The sequence below is a fragment of the Sinocyclocheilus anshuiensis genome, unplaced genomic scaffold (genome assembly GCF_001515605.1).
Source record: "Sinocyclocheilus anshuiensis isolate Anshui unplaced genomic scaffold, SAMN03320099.WGS_v1.1 scaffold445, whole genome shotgun sequence".
NCBI classification, from domain to species: Eukaryota; Metazoa; Chordata; class Actinopteri; order Cypriniformes; family Cyprinidae; genus Sinocyclocheilus; species Sinocyclocheilus anshuiensis.
Window position 1 is genome coordinate 27,470 of NW_015540852.1, and position 23,843 is coordinate 51,312.

A 23,843-nucleotide genomic window follows, 5' to 3' on the forward strand; every position below is an offset into this window, starting at 1 on the left:
CCGCTTCGTCATGCCTAGAGCTGATCCGTGCTGGTTGCTGAGGAAATACTTCAACTTCGCACTGTCGATCGCCGGGTCGGCTTTCACCGTGGATGAAGCGGAGTCCAGCCCGGGGTCGTCACATGTGGTTCCCGCAAGCCCACCGGCCGCTCCTTCATTGAATCTGCCGGCCGTGCCGTTCTCAAACCCGCCCGCCTCCGCTCACTCTAGCCCGCCGTGTGTTTCGATGTGAAAGCGAAACTACTTTGTTTGGTCTTCCAAAGCAACATCATATGACCCCTTTAATTTTAATATGCAATACACATATGTATAAATTGCATTCCTTAGGGCTGTGCTTGAGGGATCAGCAGTATTCCGACAGCTGTTTTGCTGCTAGTTTTAGTTTGCTGCTTTCATTGTTGTTGTGTTGATTCACATTAATTCTTTCTAGATTATTGTGCAGAGTAATAAGATGCATTTTAAATAACTGCAAAAAGCTTCATTGGCCAACTTTGACAAAAAACTAAACAGTTTTGTTTTGGCCCTGGTACAAAATGAGTAGCTAACATAATTTCACTAATGATATCAGCACATGGGAAAGTGTGAACGAGTACTAGTCTGGTGAAATCACCCTATCATTCTGATTGGATTATAAGAGCAGACTTAAGTCCAAAGTATACTTCGGCCGTCCACGTTACGCAGCGGTCTGCACACTGTCCGTGTGATGCAGTTTTTGTCATCAGAAGTGTCTGCGGACGTCCGTGCACACTGCATGTGGTCCTCATACAACAGTGCAGGCGCGAGGTGAATGTTGAGACTGAACAAGTCTACTAGGTGATACTGCACATGTGTCACACTCGCGCTCATCCGCGTTTGAGCTGTGCGGGCGCGCTGTGCATGAGATGGAAAGGAACGTGGAAAGTGAAGTGTACCCAGGCTTTTATTGCTACAAAAGGAGGAAAGAAGGAAGTGCCTCATATCATTGTACTCATGTGTTAGCAATGATTACCGCCACAGAAAGACGTACAGCCATAATCATATTGGCCTGACATGCAAGGAAATTGCTGGATACATTTTGCACCTGACAGAACCATTTACCGTATCATCAAGCACTTCAGGGAGAGAGGTTCAGTTGCAGTGGAGAAGGCTTCAGGACATCCCGGAGTGTCTAGCAAGTGCCAGGACATCTCCTGCTAAGGAGTGTCACCAGCAGCACAGAGCTTGCTCAGTATTGGTAGCAGGTGGAAATGAGAGCATCTACACACAGTGAGGCAAAGACTAGGACAATGGCCTGTTGTCAAAGAAGCCACTTTTTTCCCAAGAAAAACATCAAGGACAAGTTTTGCACAAGGCTTGAACAGCAGAAGTCTGTTTATTTTTTCTGATGAAGCTCCCCTCCGACTGTTTGGGACATCTGGAAAACTGATTGTGCCAACAGAGAAGCATCCTGATGTGTGTTTTCATCCAAGGGAGTGGACTCTACCACAATTCTGCCCCAAAACACTGCCATGGATAAAGAATGCAAAACGTCCTGCAAGAGCAACCAGTAATAATCCAGGAGTACCTTGGTGATGATCTGTACATTTTCCAGCATGATGGAGCAGCATGTCACAACGCAGAAGTGGTAATGAAGTGGTTCGGAGATCATTACATTGAAATTATAGATCAGTGGTCAGGCAACTCCCCGGATCTCAATCCCATAGAGAACCTGTGGTCACTCCTCAAAAGGCGAGTGGACAAACAGAAGCCCACAAATTGTGATAACTCCGAGGACTAATAAGGCATAAATGGATCACCATCAGTCAGGATTTGGCCCAGAAGGTGATATCCAGCATGACAGAGCGAATTTGCAAAAAAGGGTCAACACTGTAAACATCAACTGTTTGCCTGCATTAAATGTTTTTGCCAATAAAAGCCTTTAAAACTTATGAAATGCTTTTCATTGTTTTCCAGTATACTATATAAACCAGTGAAAAAAATAATATAGTAATACTGGAGCAGCAAACTTAGCATAACAAAATATTTGTCACTGCCAATACTTTTGGCCATAACTGTACTATTGTTTTAAACTATCCAGTCATAGTCAGGGTTTGGGATGAGCAAGACTGAAGAACTTTACTAGTGGATTAATTCATCCTATAAACATTAGATTAATCAGACATATACACAACATAAATGTAATATTACAACTTGCTTCTGTGCAAAATTACACAAATACACAAGTGAACTTCAAATGAAAGTTGTAGTTTGTGCTAGTCTTTATGAATTCGATATTTTCGTAACAACACAATAAACTACAGTCATCGGCCTCATCAAGGACGGAGACGAGTCTGCTTACAGACGAGAGGTTGTACTTCCTTTGCCAGCTGAGGAAATTCAACCTGACACAGGAGCTGCTCAAACAGTTCTACTCTGCTATCATTGAGTCTGTCCTGTGTTCATCCATAACTGAGGAAAAGGGCTAAAAAAATCACCTTGGACCCCTCACACCCAGCCCACTCTCTCTTCGAACGGTTGCCTTCTGGTCGGCGCTACAGAGCACTGACCACCAGAACAGCCAGGCACAAGAACAGTTTTTTCCCGCTGGCTATATTCAGCCTGAACAATTAAACTTTCATAATTATACATTGTCCATCACAACTGACATATTTATACACAGAATCCAACATTTGTACACTTGTAAACTGCACACTTTGTAAATAACATATTTGCACACTTATAACATATCATTACATTTATTTAAACAATTAAATTTTTTTTCCTATACTTCTACTTCTGTATATAGTACATTATTCAATTTCTGTTTTTTTTTCTTATATTAGTGCTAGAATCCATACCTACTGTGTTATTCCTATGTATGTCTGCACTATCATGTATGTCTGCATTATGTCAAATTCCTTGTGTGTGTAAACGTACTTGGTAATAAAGCTCTTCTGATTCTGATAAAATGCAAACAATGAAAGACAAGCATAAAAAATTCACAACATTGAGTGCGTTTTGGGGTGGAACGATTTGCGGAAAAAAATCAAACCGTACGGTTCTCCACACACGGTTCGGTACGTGCAAGGACCGCGGTTCAACTTAAATCTGACAGCGCATCTGTAATATGGTTTGCTATAACGATGAAAAAAAAAAGTGGACAAGCCATTCACTCTTGTTCAATGCAAATGCCGTATGCTGGATTATGAGTAGTCATTTATTCTGTCATCACCCGGGTGCTGATAGCGTGCGTGCACAGGTGAGACCTGAACAGCACACGTTGATATCTGTGTTTATACAACAGTTCGTTCTGGTTCTCAAATCTGAGTTGTTTCTTGTTTAATTACACACGTTCCGTCGAACTGTTGTACAAACGCAATATCACTCTCGTACTCGAGTGATATTGCTCATTTAAACTAAACTCATTTAAACCTTTAAGAGGCAGAGAATGCGAGCTCGCGCGAGCAGTGAGAAGTTTTGTGCGTGTGCTCATCCGATGCTCGCAAACCTGCACATCAGAACGCGCGCAAATATTAAGCTCTCTCTGAAGTATTGTGTTTAAATGGACAAATTCACACAAAAATTGTCAAAATGCCCATCTTGGTAAGTATCCTATAGCAGACATAGCCGGCTGAACGTACTTAAGTGTCTTAAAGTGACAGCATTTTCTTAATATTAATCAAACAGCAACAACAAAGAAATCACTCACTGCTCTTGATTGAATAGCTTTTGTAACTTTAATAAAGATTAATCTTTAATTTATACAGTCAAATATGCAATGCTGTTTTACATTCCATTACTTTATTCAATTTCTGTACCTAAAAACTAATGTTAGACCTACCTAAAAAAAAACTGAAAATCACTGTTTATTTAATTTGTATATTTACTCTATTGTATTTATTTGTGCTGTTGCTTGTAGTTAGATAGATTATTCTTATTTTTTATTTTGTTTTGACTGTATAGTTTTTCCCTAATCATAGCACATACCGAACCATACCGAAACTGTGACTCTAAAACAGTGATTCAAACCAAACCGTGAGTAAGTTGAACCGTTCCATCCCTAGTGTGTTTACATGCACCCTCTTAATGCGATTATAATAAGATTTTGGGAAAATTGCGATTAAACTTTACCTCATGTAAACGCAATACTTCAATTTAAATAATGCGATTAAACTCATAATCGCAACAAGCATAATCGTATTAACATAGTACGCCGATTTTAATCGAAATATACAGTCATGTAAACACCTTAATCGCAGTATTGCCGCTCTGACCAAAGTGTGCATGTGCTTGTGACATACATGAATGATGTGACGCGCACCTGTAATCGCAGATTAGAAACGATGGCTGGGAAGAAAGCATTGCATTTCTGGGGAAAACACAATTCGCTGCCACCAGTATGTTCCTTACCCTCATCCAGAAATGGCGAGTAGAACACGACCACAGTGTAGGCAAACGAATTGCCATCACATTTATATGGCACCGAAAAAAAAAATACAACCATACAAACGTGTTTTGCATTAGACGTAAATAAATTAAAACAGCGGCCAGTAACACACCCGCTCTTTCTGAGTCCATCATCTGTGCTGTGCAGAGGGGTATGTGAATAATGGCAGTAAAAAAATAACCACAATTCTTAGTGAATAATAAGAATAATGGAAATTGCATGTAAACGGGAGTGAAGAGCTTTGCTCTTGACATGTAAACCTCATAATGCGATTAGGTCCTTACTCTGATTATTGAAAATAATAGCATTATTCATGTGCATGTAAACGTAGTGATTGTATTACAATAGTGTACTCAATTTGTTATTTCAGGAGATCAGGTTTCCACAACAAGGACCTTTTTTTTTTTTTTTGGAATATTTGGTTCTGCTTCCTTCATCCTGACTGACAAAGATAGTGTTATTGTAGTGGATAATCTTTCGTTTTTGTTTTGCATTAGTTTGGATTGGACGAGTGCCACTTGCCCTTGGGTTCTGTGGGTTGACACTCACACTGTTGCATTGGCTACTGCGGTAACCATTTCATGTTTGTTTTTGCTCATTTTTTGCACATTGCAGCTCCTCTATGTTGCGTTACGAGCTGTTCGATTGACCCGTTCTTCCCACCGTAATGGCACGATCATTGGCATTGACCTTTTCTTTATCTTTACTTTATCAATAAGTTTGTTTTTTCTTTTACCATCTGCACGTGTCAGATACCTCACGATTCTATTCATTCTATTCAGACATGTCACTGCACTATTGACTAGTTTTTGAGTGAGTTTTATGTTTTCGTTATTTGCGTTGTACATATTGTGTTGTACACTATGCCTGTCAATCCTAGCTGTGGGTGTTTGTCAAATTACTAATTGGGAGCATGTACACATGCTTCACAGTTCATCCAGAGGTTGGTTCATCCGGAGACTACTTTCCCACTGAATTGCAACCTCTGAGATGGCCAAGAAGCATTCCAAGACTGCTTGCACTCTGTCCATTGTATTGTGTAATTTACCCGAAGCTGAACAACCAGTTTCCTGTTCTGGTGTAATGGATGAAAACAGATTTTTTTTCTGAAAAGCATACGAGTCTGTGCCTACATTACTCTGGTTGGGAACACTGTTTGCAAATTAATTTTGGCTGCTTCTAATTCCTTGGAGTCTGTAGAAGTGGATCCCTTGGTCAGTAATTTTTCAGACAGCTTTACTTGCCATGGGACACTTGACATGAGAACTGATCTTTCTCACTGTAATGCTCTTGACTGCTCACCAGCAGGTATGGCTCGCTTAAGCCAAGTTGCCAGAGGATTGTAAAAAGATCCTGAGAGACCTACCCATCATTACCGGATATTTCTTTGGTCCAAGGTGTTGGAAGGGCACAGCTAACCACCCAGCAGCAAACACAAGTGCAACATACTCCAAATTTTTTGAACGCCAACAGCACTTACTCATCACCGTTTCACGACTGTGCAGCCATGCTTCTGTCATATGTCCTCAACCGCAGGTCCAGCAGATATTTCCTAGTTCTGATGATGCCCACATGCACCATGCCCCAAGGTATCTGTGTCAGCACTCCCCCATAATCTCAACAAGCAGAACCTTCAAGGCCTGAAATTCTAGTGTTGGCGGATTTATAGCACATAATCTGAGTTACTGGGAAAGCACAATGTCTGATTCTTGGGTTTTGGTGATAATGCACAATGGATGTACTAACTGTTTTCGGGATGCATTCCTACTGTTGTGGTAGACCTGATCCAATTCAGCAGCTCTCTCTTGAGAAACTCTTTCTTTGTTAGAGAAGAGAGTAATAGAGGAGGCTCATCCTATAGTTCAGAGGGAGTGGTTTTACGCTTGATATTTTCGAGTTCCAAAAGGTTCTTAAAAGAGCTTCCCTTTCGTATGTGGCGCACAAACAATGTGCTTCGGTCAGTGAGGGTAAGAGATTGGTTCACAAGTATAGACCTGATGGATACATATTTCAGTGTTCCAAGTGACATGCTTTACAGCAAGTTTGTACTCTTTAGTTTCAGGAACAAGATTAATCGGTTCAGGATTCTACCTTTAGGTCTTTTCCTAGCCACTCGAGTGTTTTACAAGGTGTATGAAGGCTGCCCTGCCACCCCGTGTGGTCCCAGGGGTTGTGGATTCTACCATATTTAGATGTTTGGATGCTCTGGGGGAATGTGCATGACACCCAGCCCATTACGTCTAGCTGGAGATGCGTGCACTTTTTCACAGAATTGCTCAGGCCAGACACAGGATGTATTTGACCACCATGGTGGCTGTCCAAACGATGGTTTTCCTTGCTCCTAACCTTTTTGGTGGGCAGACCAAGGCACCTTCCTTTCAGGAGGTATCCCAGCAGGACAGCCATATTTGGCATATAGACCCGGCCTGCCTTCAGTTATTGGTTTGGCCACTGGGAGCTACTGCCTTGTACTGTGAACTCTCAGTCACTGCACTCAACTCTAGGGCTGCTTATACACAAATAAATTGGGAGCATCTCGCAGGAGCAGGCGGTTTTACCTTTGCTACGGGCAGGAGTGGACGGTCAAAAAATATAGCGTGGGTCCTGCGATTTGGCACATAACAAGAATGCTGAAGTTACATAAACATTGGCTTGCTGCGGTAGTCGGTGTTACACTGAGTTTGGTCCTACACCAATTACATTACTTGCCCACCGCGGCACCGCCCCCACTGTCATTTTGCTTTTTTATAGAAATAAAAGTTATTTAGTTCAGTTGGAAAACATACGCTACAATTCTAAACTGAAAGTGTTTGCTCTGCTCCATACACAAGCTGCAGGAGTCAGATTTCACTGATCACTGGTCAAGAGTAAGGAGAGATGACTGACAAGACCATGATGGAGGATTTGCTGCTCAACAGATCCTGAGCTCATTGACAAATATATTTTTATATAACTAATATAAATAATAAATATATAAATAACTTTGTAAGATGTGCTCCCTTTACACAGAGTGCGTGTGATCTCAAAAGTGAAAGTGAATAGCGAGTGCTTATTCAAAAGTGATTTCAATACCCTGCATATTGATAGCGGCTCCCTGATGTGCGAATATTATATACCAGAGGTCTTCAACCCTGCTTCTGGGGACCCACTGTCCTGCAAAATGTATTTCCAACCTGACAGTGGATAGGCAGCCTCCACCTTTTATGTCTTTTTTTATGTGGTCGCTGTTTCTGCGCACCATGCATATGGACTGTTTTTCTCTGGGCTCCCACAGCCTAGTTTGCAGGGGTTTTTTTTTTAAGGACACCTGCAAAGTGCCTTAAACCTGCTTGCTGTTCTGGTTCTGTGCAATTTATCTCTGGTGTTGGAATCTCTTTGTCACCTACTTTTTGAACCGTTTGAGGATACAGATCTTAGGTGGAAATCCTTAATAGCAGCCTGCTTCCTGGCCGTGGCTTCATTTGCATCAGTTGTGAGTCAGTTCTGCATGAGATGGAAACCAGAGGGTACTGGTGTTATCCTTTGGCCCAATCTGGCTTTCCTTCCTAAGGTGCACTTGCACCAGTTTATTTCAGTCCAATGAGAAAAGTGTAATGAAAGTGTTGCAAAAACAAATATCTAATCCACAGTTCACGTTGAACTCCCAAACGGAAAAAAAAGATATATACAGTCCTCGCAAAGCATTATCCACAAACAGGACTTCACACAGGTTGACATGTATCATACACTCACTTTTCATCCAGCACAAGATGAAATGTTAAAGGCTCCGTGCTGCTATTTGTGCAGAACGCACCATGCAGGTCTAGCATTCCACGCTAACCCACTCTGCGAATTAGTCACAGCATGAAGCCCCTTTACAATCAACAATAAATGCTGTTAGAAAATTCCACTTCTACAGACTCACTAAACACACAATAAATGATACAAAAATGCAAAAAAAAAAAAAAAAATGGCACATTGCTTACTAACTCTGGGCGTTAAACCAAAGTTTCCCAATTTGGACTTCAGCTTGTGAGTCAAGAACAGGGTTTATACCTAACTACCCATAGCTCAGTAGCGCCCCCTTAATAGTGACCAACAACAATAACAGGAAAACATGTTAATAGTCTTTTAGACTGTTACAACTTCTGTGCTGCAGCGAGATGGTCCTCTCCCTGTACTTTAGTGAGAATGTCAATGTTTTTTCATCTCAGGATGTGAGTTTGGCTGTACTTCACCAGTAATTCTTGGTTTTCTGTTACTTTACTTGTGACTTTGTTGGTATGGGTCATCTACTCCTGTAACACCATATCTGGCCGTCAGGAGAAATGAAACAACACTGGTTATGGATGCAAACATGATTCTGTTGTTTTTTTTTTTTCAGCATTATCGACAGCCTTAAACTGTTGTAGTTTAATGTATTTTCAGTGTCCAGCACAGCAGGATGTTGAGAAGGCCGTAACACTTTTCATGACCACCAATAAGATCCCAGCAACAGTGATAGAGGCCAGGTACTCTCAGATACACACAAACACACACACATATATTGAAACTGTATAGTGAGCATAGTTTTCTTTGTCTTCAGTATTTTTAGGAGGCCATATTTCCTGTCTCGATTTCTCCCTGCTCTCCTCTCTCCACGTGTGGTGAGTATCATCGTCATCTTTCAGTCGACTCGGTTGAGATTTAGATGGAGGATGGGCATCTATCTATCCATCCATTAGGTCCTGTCCTGACACAGGGCCATTTGTACTTCACAGTACGATGTCAGCTGAGAGAGAAGTTCAGATTATGGTTGTAACCCTGAATCTCTGAGGGAGATCCCATGTAACCCATGCAGTAGGTTATGTAGGGAAGGGACTAAATGATGCTATAGGGCTTCATGGATGAAATGTTGAACTGGTTTTTAATGGTTATCTGATTTTATTATTCATTGCAGCTTCCTGTGAAGTCAGATGCCAGAATGGTGTTCATTGAGGCCTTGAGAAAGTAGGCATCACTTTATTACACATTCTGTTAATGCACTTTAACAGAACAGTGTACGTCATTTTAGCGGTTTTGGAAATGTTCATGTTTGAATTGTTTGTTGACTTTTATATGAATGTTTTTTGAATGTTTGTTTGTATTTGTGTTTTTTGTTTTGTTTGAAATGAATAGGGCAGATAAGATACCCGCCGCCCTGTACACGTCATATACAGAATCCTGTCGGAGAGAGACGTACAGACAGAAAGAAGGTGCTTCATCACATCATTTCTGCCACTTTGATGATATAAAGAATAAATATTTCAAATCATTCAAGAGTAAATTGTAACTTTAAAGATACTTAATTGAAATATTTTTATTTATTTATTATTAATTTGCTATATATGTGTACGAATTTGTATTTTTAGAACATAGAATTGCCAGCCTCGATCCTGCTGATATTACCATCACAACAAATAGGATGTGACAGCATAAATGTTAGTAAATATCTAACAGGACAGCAGAGTGACCTTTTAAAAATCAGTAATTAATTTAAAGATCATAATCTGAGAGTAGCTTTATTAGGTGTCATTATCAAGCAATGCATTTATTTTCATTGAACTTAAGTAAAAATTGAAATTGAAACATCACAACACTACCAGCTGAGGGATGATGAAGGCCATGATCAGATCTTCATTCCAGGACATTTAGTTCATGCTTTAACACACGTGACATTTTCATGATTTCAAATAGTCAAAAGGGTCCATAATTAAAGAACCGCTCAGAGTGACCTGAATTCACCACTCGTCACAATTTTATAGCTATGTGTGCATTTATTTTCTCACTGATGTCAGTGTTTCCGAATGCTTCTACATTATGCAGGACATCTTGTGAGACTTGTGTTCATTACAGTGTTTAAAGGAGCTCTGGGTTTATGCGTCCACAGCTCACTGTAGATTTTGTCTACTGTTTTTACAGTACACATTGACTGTACATAGACTGCAATTGTGGACATTGTAGATGTGCCTGTGATGCCTTGAAATATATTTGTAACCATTGTACAATTTTTTTCTGTAGTGACCATTGTGAGTTTAATGAGTTTTCATTGAGTAAATGGCTAATAAGAGCTGTTCTTTTGTTAATATGTGTGTGTTTGTGTGTGTTGAGGTGTGTGTGAGTCGAGTGAGGACGATCACCTGCTGGTTCTACAGGAACAGTTTCTTCATTTGAGGAGAATGATGACTGATGGGGCCACTGACGGTGGTAAACACACACACACACACACACACACACACACACACACACATTTTCTAGCTATCAAAATTAAGGTATACCTTAGTTATTCATGATATAAAATGTAGTGCTGTCAAAATTAACGCGTAAACGCTTGCAGTTTTTTTTTTTTTTTTTTTCAGTTTTAACGCGTTAAAAAGATTTAATGCAATAACGCAAGTGCTGAGCTAGGGTTGGCCACCCCCCTCACAACTGCTGCTTTGGTCTCTTTTTTTTTTTTCTGACAAGAATTGCATTTATTTAGATGCAGAACATCTTTACAACCACATCAAACGGGAGACTTTTCAGACGCGCTCTCCAACTTCACCTCAGTGCCAGGTGCGAGTCAAACGAGCGCGGAAAAGATACAGGTGACGAGGAGCTTCAGTAGAACAGTGAACTGCGGTCAGATGAGATGCTGTCAGGCCATATGCCAGTCAAAGCCAATTTTCCTGTCCTGTCAGCCGTTATACTGTGCTCGTAGCAAATGCTCTTAAATTGCACGCACAAATGTGGCGCCGCGCGCAGTATATCATTTCACATTAAAGCGCAAAAGAAACTACGAGCATGCAATGTCGTAGTTATGTCATCAGTTAAATCATGAAGTTATCAAAAATGGATTAAAGCTGCATTAAAGGGTTAGTTCACCCAAAAATGAAAATTCCAAACCTGTAAGATCTTCGTTCATCTTCAGAACACAAATGAAGATATTTTTGATGAAACCCGAGAGCTTTCTGACCCTGCATAGACAGCAAGAGAATTTAAAACAAAAATAATGACTTTATTCAACAAAGAAGAGAAGAGAAGGATTGTTGAATAAAGTCATTATTTTTGTTTTCTTTGTGCACAAAAAGTAAGCTCTCGCTCAGAAAGCTCTCGGATTTCATCAAAAATATCTTAATTTGTGTTCCGAAGATGATCGAAGGTCTTACGGGTTTGGAACGACACGAGGGTGAGTAATTAATGACAGAATTTTCATTTTTGGGTGAACTATCCCTTTAAAACTGTGCATGCATCTAAGTATTTGTTAAATATGAGTCCTATTTAAGGGCATGTCTCTGAAATGCAGTGGTTTTCCAAACTGTCCTGGAGCAGCCCAGCACTGTCTCCTCATCTAACACACCAGATTCAGCTCCTCAACTCATTACAGAGACTTTAAGAGCTGAAGAGTTCCGCGCCACGTTCAGCAGCAGCAGCTCTTAAAGCAGCCAAAATAACCTCATAACCAGCTGCTGAGATGTCTGTTAATCAAAGAACAAAAGAAAAAAAGAGCTTTATGGATTCATCTATATTTAATTTAGAATTTAGTGTTTGGTAACTTTGATATTTCCTACTTGCTGAAGGGCACAGGTAGCTAAATATGACATTTATTATAATGGGTTTATGTGAAGATTGTTTTAAGTTCACTTAAATTAAAAGTTGTTATTTTTTAAAGTCTAATAAATATTCAAATGTATAGCTCTCAGATATACTGTAATGTTGAATGGCTATAGTCAGGTGGTTAAATATTTGACAAAAAAAAAAATATTTCATAGAGACATCAGTAGTATTAATATCAGTGATATTATTATTTATTCAGTCATAAAAAAGATGCCATTAAACCAATATTAAAAATATACTGTCTTTGTTGTTTCTACGTTTATTTGATGATCAAATGTGAAATTATTGCAATATAAAAGTATATTCAAAAACTTGAATGTTAGGAGCGATTAATCGTGATTAATTTCAGAAAAATGTGAGATTAATTAGTCAATGCTTTTTTAATTGATTGACAGCACTAATAAAATCACAAAAACATTACTTTAAGGATTGTTCTTTCTATTGAGGAAATGTTTTGTTAGTTTTAGCTCTTAACCCTGCTATCTGTTTTGTCATGCCAGATGTTTGTGCTCAGCTGTCCAGGATCTCTCTGACCTTGAGGAATGTGCATGCTGATGAAGAGACAGGAAGTGATGTCATCACACTGAACCGGGATTCACCTGACTCAGCACACGCTGCTGTATGAACTCGGATTTCTACTGCTCCTTCAGACAGCATTCACACTCCAGCCATTATCTCTGCATGCTTAAATGGACCTTTCTTTCTGCTCAAGTTCATTATCAGCTCCTTGGGATTTGCTCCATTCATTTTGCAGGTGGTTTGTTGTTGGATTTGGTGCTTAGTTTCAGCTTGCAAAGCACATTGCTTGACACAAGGTTATGAGATCTTCGTGGTTCAGCGGCGTATTAAGCCGCATTAACACTAAACTCAACACTTTACAACTTGATGCTTGGCAAAGGTGATGGGAGAGAACTGGCAGTGAATGAGTCCGTAAATGCAGCGGTTTGCTGTGTAATGATGCAAAGCTGGCTCTTTATATTGTAACAAAGCTCTAGTCCCCTTATCTTTGCTCTTTGACCTGAAAATGATCGTTTGGCACAAATTCAGTGCAACTTCTAGCCAGTAAACATTCTTACTGTCCAACAGGTCAGTGACCCAAACACAAAAGCTATGATCGGTCAGGTTAAACCCCATTTCAAATCGGATGGAAGTACTTCATTTGTTAGCATTCAGAGGCTGGCTGTGAATGTTTTCTGAATGTGCTGCACATCTTTTTATTTTTATGTTAAAGATGATAGACACATTATTTAAGCCTCGTGATTTGTAGTCTGACTCTGTCTACATCTTTCAGGTCGCCAATCTGATCTTACAAAGCTTCTGTCTGTGTTTACTGGATGCGTCCAAAGTAAAGCCTCCTAACAGGTTTGACCGTCATCCTCACGCATGTCATCTACATCTTAGTCCTTGGTTCAAAATCTGAAGCCTGCTGTTTGAGTTCTGTAGGTATTGTCTGATTAGACTAAAAGCCTTCATCAGCAAGGTTGACTACTAATGAAGCAATTATAATCATAATTTTAAATCCATAATCAATATTTGAACATTCTTGCTTATATTGCTGTAGCCAGAATTAGAGCGGTAGTTCTCAACCAGTGGGTCAAGAGACCTAAAAGGACAAAAAATAAGACAAATCAAGCATTAAAATGAGCTAAAACATTAGCGTTATTTGTTTGTTTGTTCTCAGACAGGGCTCATGGCCGAGTGTGTTTGTGAAGGTTCTGCTGGCTCACAGAGGGCTCGTCTCAGCTTTGATACACAGACTGTGGGATCTGCTTCAGTACCAGGTATCTGCTCGTCACTGTCTGAGACAGCTGTGTGGCCGGTGGGATTGTGAACACTGAGCGCTGCTGATGTTTTATAGGGCAGTGCTTTGAGCGCGGCTCATGTGTTGGGTTTGGCGGCGCTGCAGGTGGAGCTGCATTACTGCAGACACGCGTGTCCTCCGGTGAGGCTGATGGGCTCTTCTGCAGGCGCTCTCTCTGTGTCCGAGTGTCTCTCTGATGCTCTGATCTGCTCCACATGCTCACACATGGCCCTCTGCCTCAGGTTTGGCTCCACACCTCAAACATGTCAGTGTGATTTTGGATCTGTAACGTTACGTCTGTGTGAAGTAGTTGTGTTTCTGTTCAGGTTCTGTGTGGCCGTTCTCTCTTATGGGCTGTGCAGAGCCAACGCTCAGTCAGAAGAACTCCACAACTTTATCCCAGAGAGACTTTATAAAAAGGTACAAAACCGGTTCGAAGTTAATGTGGATAGTGGCTCATCTGATCTTCAGGGTGCAGGTATTCATGTCGGTGTGTGTGTGTTCAGGCTCAGTATGTGATGGCCAGACTCGTCCCAGAGACTCGAGCGCACATGAGTGATGAGTATGAGTCTGATCTGCACACCGACGCTTCTGATCTCACCGGGAGAGTCGAAGAGTCTGCTGTCGCTCTGTGGAGAAACACACAGATCAGATCGCTGAAGAAACAGCCGCAGTATCAGGTACTTTCAGAGCCGCATGCCGTCAGCTGACAGATGGTGTGGTGTTGAACTCTGTTCTCACTCTTTCATCAGCTCTCTTTCTCTGAGTGGCTCTCATCTGAGCTTCATGTTCAGCGGAGCCGAGACGCACTGACAGATGTGGAGAGGTAAACCATACAAACTGGAATACTCCTGCTTCCGGATGTGCGATAGACCTTTAATCTGAGCGAACACCTCTGGAGGACAGTTCTCTAGTAACTGCTCTTCAGATGTGCTTCACGTAATCCTTCTCGTTGCATGCTATCATCATGCTGAAGTCTGTGCTTTTGCAAATGTTGTGCATGAATTAATGTTTGCACTGCATCGTGGTCTCTTGTTTTGGGGGTTTTAACTGATTTTCACATGAGCAGCAGTGAAAAGATATAAATGATTACTATTACATGGACATCTGTGTTTGTGTATTCCTTATTTGCAAATGTTTTATTGATTTTTGTTTACAAATTGTTCATTTAATTTTATTTTTATTGTTGTTTAAACTCAAAAACTTGGTTTAGGGAAATCACTTAGGTTTGAGACCGCTGCAGTGGTGAGGGCTTCATTGAGGATTTTCTATTAGATAGATTAGAGTTTATGAACTTCTGATTAGCATGTTGAAAATAGTTCTAGCATAAAGAGTAGACGGGCACAGTGTTTTCCAGACACGCTTGTGTGTGTGATCCAGGCAGGAGTACGAGCAGTGGGCATGTGAACAGTATTATCTGCACATGTCTGAGCATGATGGAGGCTGTGAAGGAGACGTCACTCGAATCTGCGCTCGCATCATCACGGCTGTTCTCGACCGACACACAGCGTAAGTTCCTCTCATCCGTCTCAGACCAAGCACAGTCATGCACTGTTTAACGTGTGTGTGTGTCTCTGTAGGTCACGGACAGGAGGAAGGTCCCATGAACACACAGATGGCTGTCTGCCTGACTTGCTGTCGCTCTTACAGGTGCTCATTCGTTAGATTCTCCTTGCAAACCAGACATGCGCATGTCGCTTGTCCTCTTGTTGTTCTTGTGTTTGCATTGTTTGTCATGCTGAACCTCGAGACTTTCTTATGCCCCTATCCTGACATATAGTGTAGCTACACCTCGGGCCACGTGCGTTGAATTGCAAGTTCAGTTCGTTCAAGGAGCTTTATTTTATTTTTGATTTTTTTGTACTAAAGCATAAAAATACCATAAAATGTTTACAGATATATTTAGGAAACATGCTAAGTTCACATACTTGTTTCTCTGACAAACAACGCTACAGCCAGTTATTCTATTTTGAACTGTGCATTCCGTGTCGGAATGTCTGTTTTTGTTTTGGTGTGTGACTCCGCCCACTTCCAGTTTACCCAATAGTATTACGACACCACAGGTTGCCAGTTGGTGGAAAACAGAATATTGCAGGCACGGAAGCCAGCAAATCAACTGGTTCAGATTGCAGATTCTACCCGACCTAAAAAGCCTCGGCATCCATCTAAAAATCGCTATGACCAGAAGAATATTAAAACATGCATGAATCAGCTTGCAGTGTAATGCTCATCACTTTCCGTTGTCAGTTGTGCTCGTTCCTGTTGCATGTCCTCAATCTGGCAACCTGTGTGAGCGTCAAGTCTGAGGAGGGGGGAGCAATGTTTTGAATTTGGACTGCAGTACCCATTTCAACCACTAGCTGTCAGTATTACATGCTGCACTCCTGATTTTAAAAATCAGTAACTTGTGCATAATTTACTGCCATTCTGTGAATATGTAATCATGTAATCCATAAAAAAGTAACTGTAATCCGATTATGAGCATTTTAAAATTTAATAAAATCTAAGTACATTTGAATATGTAATCCGGATGAAATGTAATCAGGGAGATTATGTTACTAGATTCTGCTGAATTAATGTGACGTCACATGACTTTCAGGGCCGGTGCTTCACCGGGCAGGCTTCGGACCGTGCTGCTGCAGTACGTTTACTGACTCTGGTCTCTCTGTAGGTCGTATTGTATGAAGTGGCGGTTACTCGGCTAAACACATCAGAGGAGACGGGTCACTTCCTCTGGGACGTGATTGACAGCAGGTGCTCAGTGACCCCTGACCCCGACAGCATTGGACACGAGCTGAGCTATCAGCAAACACTGGATGACATCAGCCGGTAAGAGCAGGTCATTCGTGTGCAGCTCTGAGATCAGCTGACGAGCGGCTGCTGTGATGAGTGTTGTTCATGTCTGTCAGGGTTCTGGTGCTGGTTCCTCCTGTGATGCTGCTGACCGTCAGAACCGACAGAACAGGAAGAAGGACTCTGGACTGCCAGCGAATGATGAAACACATCAGTCATGTTCAGGTCTCCATCATCACCTCAGCGTAACACATGTGATCTGTCATGTGACGTGTGAGTAATGTGTGATTTGTGTCTCAGAGGAGGGCGTGTCTTCCTGCTGGTCTTCTGTCTTTCCAACTCACGGCTCACTTCTTCAAAGTATGTGACCGTATCTAAGGTCAAAGGGCAGTGCTTGAAAGTTTTGCACACAGTGGTTGCAGTATAAATCTTCCTGACCTAACGAGTGTGTGTTTCAGGCGGTTGTGAGTGGCAGTGTGAGCTGTGATCGTCCGGTCGAGGCGGTGAACGCGTGTCTGTCTCTGTTCAACACCGAGTGTCCGCTGCTGCCGCTGTCTGCCGCGGTAAAACATCTGTTCTCTACACCGCTGCTGTCTGTCAAACCTGTGGACATGTGAGCGTGACTCTGTGTGTGTGTGTGTGTGTGTGTGTGTGTGTGTGTGTTGCCCACGTCCGGTCGAGGCGGTGAACGCGTGTCTGTCTCTGTTCAACACCGAGTGTCCGCTGCTGCCGCTGTCTGCCGCGGTAAAACATCTGTTCTCTACACCGCTGCTGTCTGTCAAACCTGTGGACATGTGAGCGTGACTCTGTGTGTGTGTGTGTGTGTGTGTGTGTGTGTGTGTCACGCAGCGCTGGTGGACACGTCTGTCGGCTGCGCTGAGCTCACAGTGGAAGCGTTTGACGGGACGGGACGCACTGCCTGAACAGCTGCAGATGCTGGAAGACAGCCACAGCTGGAGCAGACGGTGAAGCACAGCTGCTGCTCCTGTGTGTTACATCACAGCGGTCAGTCTGTGTCTATATGATGTGTGTGTGTTTGTGTAGGGTGGGTGCGGGATGTGCGTGGCCTGTGCCGTCGGCTCCGTCGTGGCTGCTGGCTGCATGTCTGCACGGTTCTCTGAGGAGATCAGACTGCGAGACGGAGAACGTCAGAAGGCTTGCACGACAGCTGCATGAGACAGACAGACAGGTGACTTCACTCATATCATGTCAATGCAACTTTTTAAGTCCGTCGTGTAAATGATTTTCAATTCAGAACCTTGACATTTCATCACTAAACATTACTGTTGGCCGTTTAACATTTCTATCATAAAACAGTTGTCAAATATTAAATATTTAGCTACCCATATCTTACCTCACTCATTTTCATCATTAAAAACGTAAGCGTTGCACGGTAAAACCTGCTTTCTTTGATTTGATTTGATTGGCTGTCACAATCATTTCGACCAGGCCTAAAAACCACACTGTTTGTCATCCTATCAGCAAGTGGAGCAGGATCAGTATCAAATGTTGTGCAGGACAGTTGGGCTGTTTCTGGTAATTGTGTGGGTCTGGTGTGATCTAACGCTGTTGATGTCTTCTGTAGGTTCTGCTCTTCTGGTTTGTCTCCAGTGTAACAGAGCTGATCTCTGCTCACCTGAATCAACAGGTATCACTCAGCACTGACACGAGCTCAAGCACACGCAGGAACGGGAATGTGACTGATGATGACGCTGTGTGTTTTCAGGCCGCGGGGTGTTTGGAGCGCGTCAGAGACGTGAGCGTGTCTCTCCTCACTCATCTGGTGGATGATTCTGATTGGCTGCTGCTGTTTGATCAGTCTGGATCAGGTGTGAACGCGTGACGCTGTGTTTATGTGTTCGTATGTTATTGCAGGCGTTACGTCACAGGTGTGATGTTTCTTCTCTTCTAGATCACAGACTGTCTCACTTCCTGTCTCGTGTGACATCTCAGCAGACACTCAGACTGATGCCGTTTGCCTTTTACAGGTGAGAGGAAACGCTTAATTTCAGTCCAGACATTCATGTGTTCTTGTGCTGATGGGGGTTTGCTGTGCACATTTCCCAGCATTCTCAGGGGTGTGGCGTCAGAAGTCCTGACAGGAGCGATCCGATCTCCTGGCTTCCTCTACAGCGCTGCCGTGTCATACAGGGAGCTCAGCAGACTCTTCCTGAACGCTCAGCCCTCGGGCAGCCTGCAGCAGCAGGTCAGATCAGCGTCTCAGCGGATCTGCTCACGTTTAGTCGTCCGCATGTCTCACGTCTGTCATCTGTGCTCAGGTTCTGCTGGAAGCCCGGCGCGTTCTGATGAACAGCATCTCGCTGAGCTCACCGGACTGTCTGACGCTCAGCCAGAGGCGACAGGTACACACTCTCACACACACACACACACACACACACACACACACACACACACACACACACACACACACACACACACACTCTCGCACACACACACACTCACACACACACTCTCGCACTCTCACACACTCTCGCACACTCTCACGCACACATACACAACAGGACATGTTCCAACACAAAGTGTTAAAGTCGTGTGCAGCAGCAAATCTGCATTTGTGCTCCATACATGAATGATTCCTCAAATCATGTGACTAAATGATCACATGCACCATTTTTATCTGCTGAACCATGAAACGGCAGAAAAGAGACCAGAAGATCATATGCTAAAATGTGGTTTTTTTTCTTCACATTTTTAAGCCCATTTCTAATATCACTAAAGAGAATGCCTTTTCCTTTTTGGGAAAACCAGGGAAACCCAGCAATAGGGGCTTGAGCTCTTTTGTATCGAGCCAGTAAACAAACAGCTAGAAATGCAACATTGGAGAGCTTTGAACACGCAAAATTAGATGTATTTATTATATACACCAACATCATTTCATCAGAACAGACGTGTTTATGATGATTAAATGATTAATCAGTGCCGTTATTAGCTGCCAGTGAATGTGACTGAGTGAGTCTTGAGTTCCTGTGATGTCTGTGTTTCCTGTAGCTGCAGTCTGAATACGAGCGGCTGGATTCAGAGATCTCAGCGGCGCTCGGCAGCTTCAGAAACGCACCCTTCACATGAGACGCCACCAGAACAACAGTCATCTGTGCTGCCGCTCATCACGTGATCAGGAACATGTTTTACAGGCTATTCTCAGTGAACAGACTTCATGTATTCAAAGGAACTGAGCATGAAAATAAAACCTGATGCAACACCTCTGACTGCTTTCATATAAAAACATGCAGTCTGTCATAAGCTTCGTTCCAAACTCTATTGAGCAAACCAAACACCAGACCAATCAGCTGCGAGTCAAGTGACGGCCATCAGACGCCCTGCATCTCTCAGGGTATCTGCGCGATTTTTACGATTTTTATTACAATATAAGCAGGGTAGGGCAATGTCTGCGGTACAATATTAAACTGTAAAATGACTGTAAAATCATGATTTACAGTTCAGATACAGGTTTTCACAAAAACAAAAAGATTTATAAAATGATAAACCTTACATTTCAGCTTTTAAACCATTTTTAAGAAAATGGATGAGTCAAAACTATCAATAATATTAATTTAAACTATTATCAATCAATTATTATATAAATTAAATAATATAAATATATTTTACTGTCTTAGTTGTTTAGATTTTTATAATGCATTTATAATCTTCTTGTCGATCCACCGGGTCACATTTACAACTCCGCGTGTTTGCAGCGTAAAAACGGGTCGATTTTCACTTTGGTCTGAATAAAAACAGCAGACAGGCTTATTGAAAAATGCACTTTCATTCTCTGCCAGCAGGAGGAGCTTTCGGGACAGCAGAAATATCGTGGTTTCCCTGGTAACCAGCTGCAGCAGCTGACTATGAAACAAGCAGCGCTCATGTTTATTCAATGAAATCAGTCTTCTGAAGTTTAATCCTCACATTTAGCTGTATCACAATTCTGTTTTTTAGTCCCCAAATTTAAGACCTCCTGAAATTAAAAGACTTTCTTGTACCTTTTAAGATTGTTATGGTCTTAAATTTGATACAACTACATTTAAGACTTTTAAAGACTGATTCTTGCTCCAAATTAAAGCAGTTCAGTGAGAAAATCACTTTTGCTAATAATTACACTACTTCTATGAATTTTATATCTTTATTGCATTAAACAAGGAAATATATTTCTAACTTTCAACTTTTAAATATGTACATATTAATAAAACTTTAGAATATATAAAGCTTGTAAAATGGCTAAGCTTGTGTTTTCTTTTTAAGCTCTTTGAGAACTAGAAATGATTGACTGCTTTCATATAGTCAGATATTTTCTTTCTGCTGCCTTCTCCAACTTTTGAGGCAAGATCAGTGTTTTTTTCCCGCCTTGTAAACGTTTAAATTCATGAAATTTTTCGTAACAATCTCTTACAGCAGAGTGAATTGTGCAGACTCTCTCGTGAGAGTGAACTGAAACCATTGCTCTGTGTGTTTCGTGTGATTGGCTGTTCAGAAATGTTGGATCAAACTCCAGATGTCAGCGTTTCATGGCTAAACTGGGCTGGACACATTTGGTTTGTCAGCTCTAAACCTTCTCTATAACTTCCCTGTTTTTTCATGCAGCTTGTGAGGATAAAATATTACTCTAGCCGTAGCGACCTGTGAGTGTTTAAAACACTCTTATAAAAGCGACTCGCTAGCCTTTGGAAGAGAGCTGAGCAGGTGCTGATGGGACTGCTGTAACACAGACGTGACGAGCTCTAGATCATTCTCAGCTCTATTCCAGCGTTCCTCAGTGAGACTCCAGCAGCTGAAGTGGGAGCGTCAGTTTCAGGATCTGAGCTTTGAGAGCCGCTGGTCTATACGGTGCTGTCGGTGAGTTTGGACTGAAGACTGTCCAGCACGTAGCTGAGGTCGGATGGGTGCGCGTCGGCCCTCGTCTGCTGGGATCTGAAGTCGGCGTGTTGAGCTGCTGACGGGCTGCTGGCGGATGAGTCTGGAGGAACAGAAGCACCGGCGCCCTGCAGGAGAGGATGCACCATAGACATGTGCACGTTCAGATTGTGCGCCTTCTCGAAGCGTTTGCTGCAGATCACACAGGCAAACTCCAGATCCGCCTCTGCCTTGTGCTTGGTCATGTGATACTTGAGAGAGGCCCGCTGGCGGCACTGGAAACCGCACACCTCGCACCTGAAACGCACACAGACGCAGTGAGGGCGAAGCTCTGAGACTGCACCAAGCAGCTGGGCTCATACTCACTGCAGCGGTTTGGCTCCAGAGTGACGCATCTGATGCACAGACAGATGCTTCCTCTGCTTGAACGTCTGGCCGCACTGGTCACAGATGTAGTTCCTCACCTCTGGGAACAAAGAAACACTGACTCTTTACATCACAGCAGTCATAATCACAGCTTCATGTATTTTTAGAGCTGGAGATCATAGTTTCTTTGGCGATGATCTGTAGTGCAGCTTTAATGACATTAAGCTCCAGGAAGTGATGACAGAAATCACAAACGCAAACATCAGTAAGTATTATCAATAGATGGGGAATTTTGGGAAGTTTTGTGGTGTTAGATGGCTCAAAGTGGGGTCCACAAAACTATTTTAGGGCCCTATGATTTCTGGACTGTCAAAGATTTTGGCAGTTTGTAGATGAATAAATCCACAAACAAAAAATTGTATTTTCGTTGGAGTTTGTATTTTTGATTGCACTTACTGGTAATTATAATTGCCCTCTGCTAAGAAGGAGCCTGTGTTATTTGCATTGCTCCCTTCCCTCACTGAAGTGCGAACTGTAGTTTCGATTTGAGCAATTGCCCTGCTATAGGCTATTGGCTGTGCTAATTAGAAGGCGGACACAGCTGTTTTCACTTTAGTGTCTTAGACCGTGTATTTATTTGATGTCTGTGCGCTGACGCGGAAGCATTCAGCCCTCCTCGTGTGAAGACCAACGAGTGTAAAGACCTGCGACTTTACCTACCCGACTTCACCGAGCAACGAAACCGGCAACGCACTTAAGTATAATTTTTATCTTCCCTTTACACACTCTCCTTTTCTGTCCTCTCTCATGTGTTTTCAAAACATTCCGGTTGTCTCTCGACAACACTCTAACATCACACGCAGATGGCAACGCAATCTTGCTAACCTGCATCCTATCTCTACATCTTCTACTGCACCTCTTTCTTTCTCTGTGGGTCTCTAGAATTGTCAGTCAGCTGTCAACAAAGCAGACTTAATTTCTGCTTTTCTTTACAATCCACACTCAGCATCTTGGGCTTGACTGAGACCTGGATTCGTCCAGAAGACTCAGCAACCCCAGCTGCTCTCTCTAACAATTTCTCTTTCTCTCACACCCCCCGTCAGGTTGGCCGGGGTGGGGCCACTGGTCTGCTCATTTCTAACAGTTGGAAATACTCAACCCACTCTCCCCTATGCAATTATAACTCGTTTGAATCTCATGATATAGCTGTTACAGCTCCTATACAACTCCAGGCTGTGGTAATTTACCACCCGCCTGGGCAAATTCTAGGCACCTTCCTAGAGGAGCTGGATGGGCTGCTGTCCTCATTCCCGGAGGATGGCAGTCCACTTTTAGTCTTTGGCGACTTCAACATTCATCTGGACAAGCCTTATGCTACAGACTTCCATTCACTCCTTGCTTCATTTGATCTCAAACGCCTTACCACTACAAGCACGCACAAATCAGGCAACCAACTTGACTTAATTTACACACGCAATTGTATTGCAGACAACATTTTGGTAAAACCCCTTCATGTCTCTGACCATTTCTTCACTACATTTAAACTTCATTTTGCTACCTGTGTGCCACCAACCCCTATACCGGTTACTTTTAGACGAAACCTACGCTCCCTTTCACCCTCCCATCTTTCCTCTGTAGTATCCTCCTCTCTTCCCTCACGTATCCATTTCTCATCTCTGGATGTGAATGCAGCAACTGACACTTTATGCTCTACTTTAATCTCTTGTCTAGACGATATTTGTCCTCGCTCCTCCAGGCGAGCATGGGCTGGCCTTCTAACCCCTGGTTATCCGATGATCTTCGTGAGCATCGGTCCAAACTCAGGGCAGCAGAGAGAAAATGGCGCAAATCAAAAGATCCATCAGACCTGAGTATGTATCAGTCTTTGCTTTCATCTTTCTCTGCTGAAGTCCATACTGCCAAATCTTCATACTTCCACAACAAGATCAACAGCGCTCCAGACACACGTAATCTCTTCAAAACTTTAAATTCTCTCCTCTGTCCCCCTCCACCACCTCC

The 23,843-nt window shown here is 42.4% G+C and overlaps 2 protein-coding genes across 3 annotated transcripts in view; one reads left to right on the plus strand and one right to left on the minus strand.

Annotated features, from left to right (window-relative positions):
* The window catches only part of fanca (FA complementation group A), a 32,836-nt gene extending 13,024 nt beyond the window's left edge, over nt 1-19,812 (plus strand). Inside the window, exons 16-41 of the mRNA XM_016485220.1 lie at nt 8,813-8,895; nt 8,970-9,030; nt 9,324-9,373; nt 9,542-9,618; nt 10,514-10,609; nt 12,499-12,617; nt 13,290-13,360; nt 13,680-13,779; nt 13,857-14,041; nt 14,126-14,219; nt 14,306-14,479; nt 14,552-14,625; nt 15,180-15,308; nt 15,380-15,449; nt 16,471-16,628; nt 16,709-16,817; nt 16,893-16,952; nt 17,051-17,155; nt 17,442-17,557; nt 17,637-17,781; nt 18,178-18,240; nt 18,319-18,421; nt 18,505-18,580; nt 18,660-18,798; nt 18,872-18,955; nt 19,602-19,812. Coding sequence (XP_016340706.1) covers nt 8,813-8,895; nt 8,970-9,030; nt 9,324-9,373; nt 9,542-9,618; nt 10,514-10,609; nt 12,499-12,617; nt 13,290-13,360; nt 13,680-13,779; nt 13,857-14,041; nt 14,126-14,219; nt 14,306-14,479; nt 14,552-14,625; nt 15,180-15,308; nt 15,380-15,449; nt 16,471-16,628; nt 16,709-16,817; nt 16,893-16,952; nt 17,051-17,155; nt 17,442-17,557; nt 17,637-17,781; nt 18,178-18,240; nt 18,319-18,421; nt 18,505-18,580; nt 18,660-18,798; nt 18,872-18,955; nt 19,602-19,679 — 2,619 coding nt within the window. The 3' untranslated portion in view covers nt 19,680-19,812. The remainder of the gene's footprint in view (nt 1-8,812; nt 8,896-8,969; nt 9,031-9,323; nt 9,374-9,541; nt 9,619-10,513; nt 10,610-12,498; nt 12,618-13,289; nt 13,361-13,679; nt 13,780-13,856; nt 14,042-14,125; nt 14,220-14,305; nt 14,480-14,551; nt 14,626-15,179; nt 15,309-15,379; nt 15,450-16,470; nt 16,629-16,708; nt 16,818-16,892; nt 16,953-17,050; nt 17,156-17,441; nt 17,558-17,636; nt 17,782-18,177; nt 18,241-18,318; nt 18,422-18,504; nt 18,581-18,659; nt 18,799-18,871; nt 18,956-19,601) is intronic.
* Nucleotides 19,813-20,785: 973 nt separating this feature from the next.
* Nucleotides 20,786-23,843, minus strand: part of znf276 (zinc finger protein 276) — a 14,454-nt gene continuing 11,396 nt past the window's right edge. Inside the window, exons 10-11 of one of the 2 annotated variants that reach the window (XM_016485206.1) lie at nt 21,825-21,924; nt 20,786-21,755 (exon numbers count right to left, since the gene is read on the minus strand). In XM_016485206.1, the coding sequence (XP_016340692.1) occupies nt 21,425-21,755; nt 21,825-21,924 (431 nt within the window). In that variant the 3' untranslated portion in view covers nt 20,786-21,424. The remainder of the gene's footprint in view (nt 21,756-21,824; nt 21,925-23,843) is intronic. The other variant, XM_016485205.1, reaches the window with a different exon arrangement.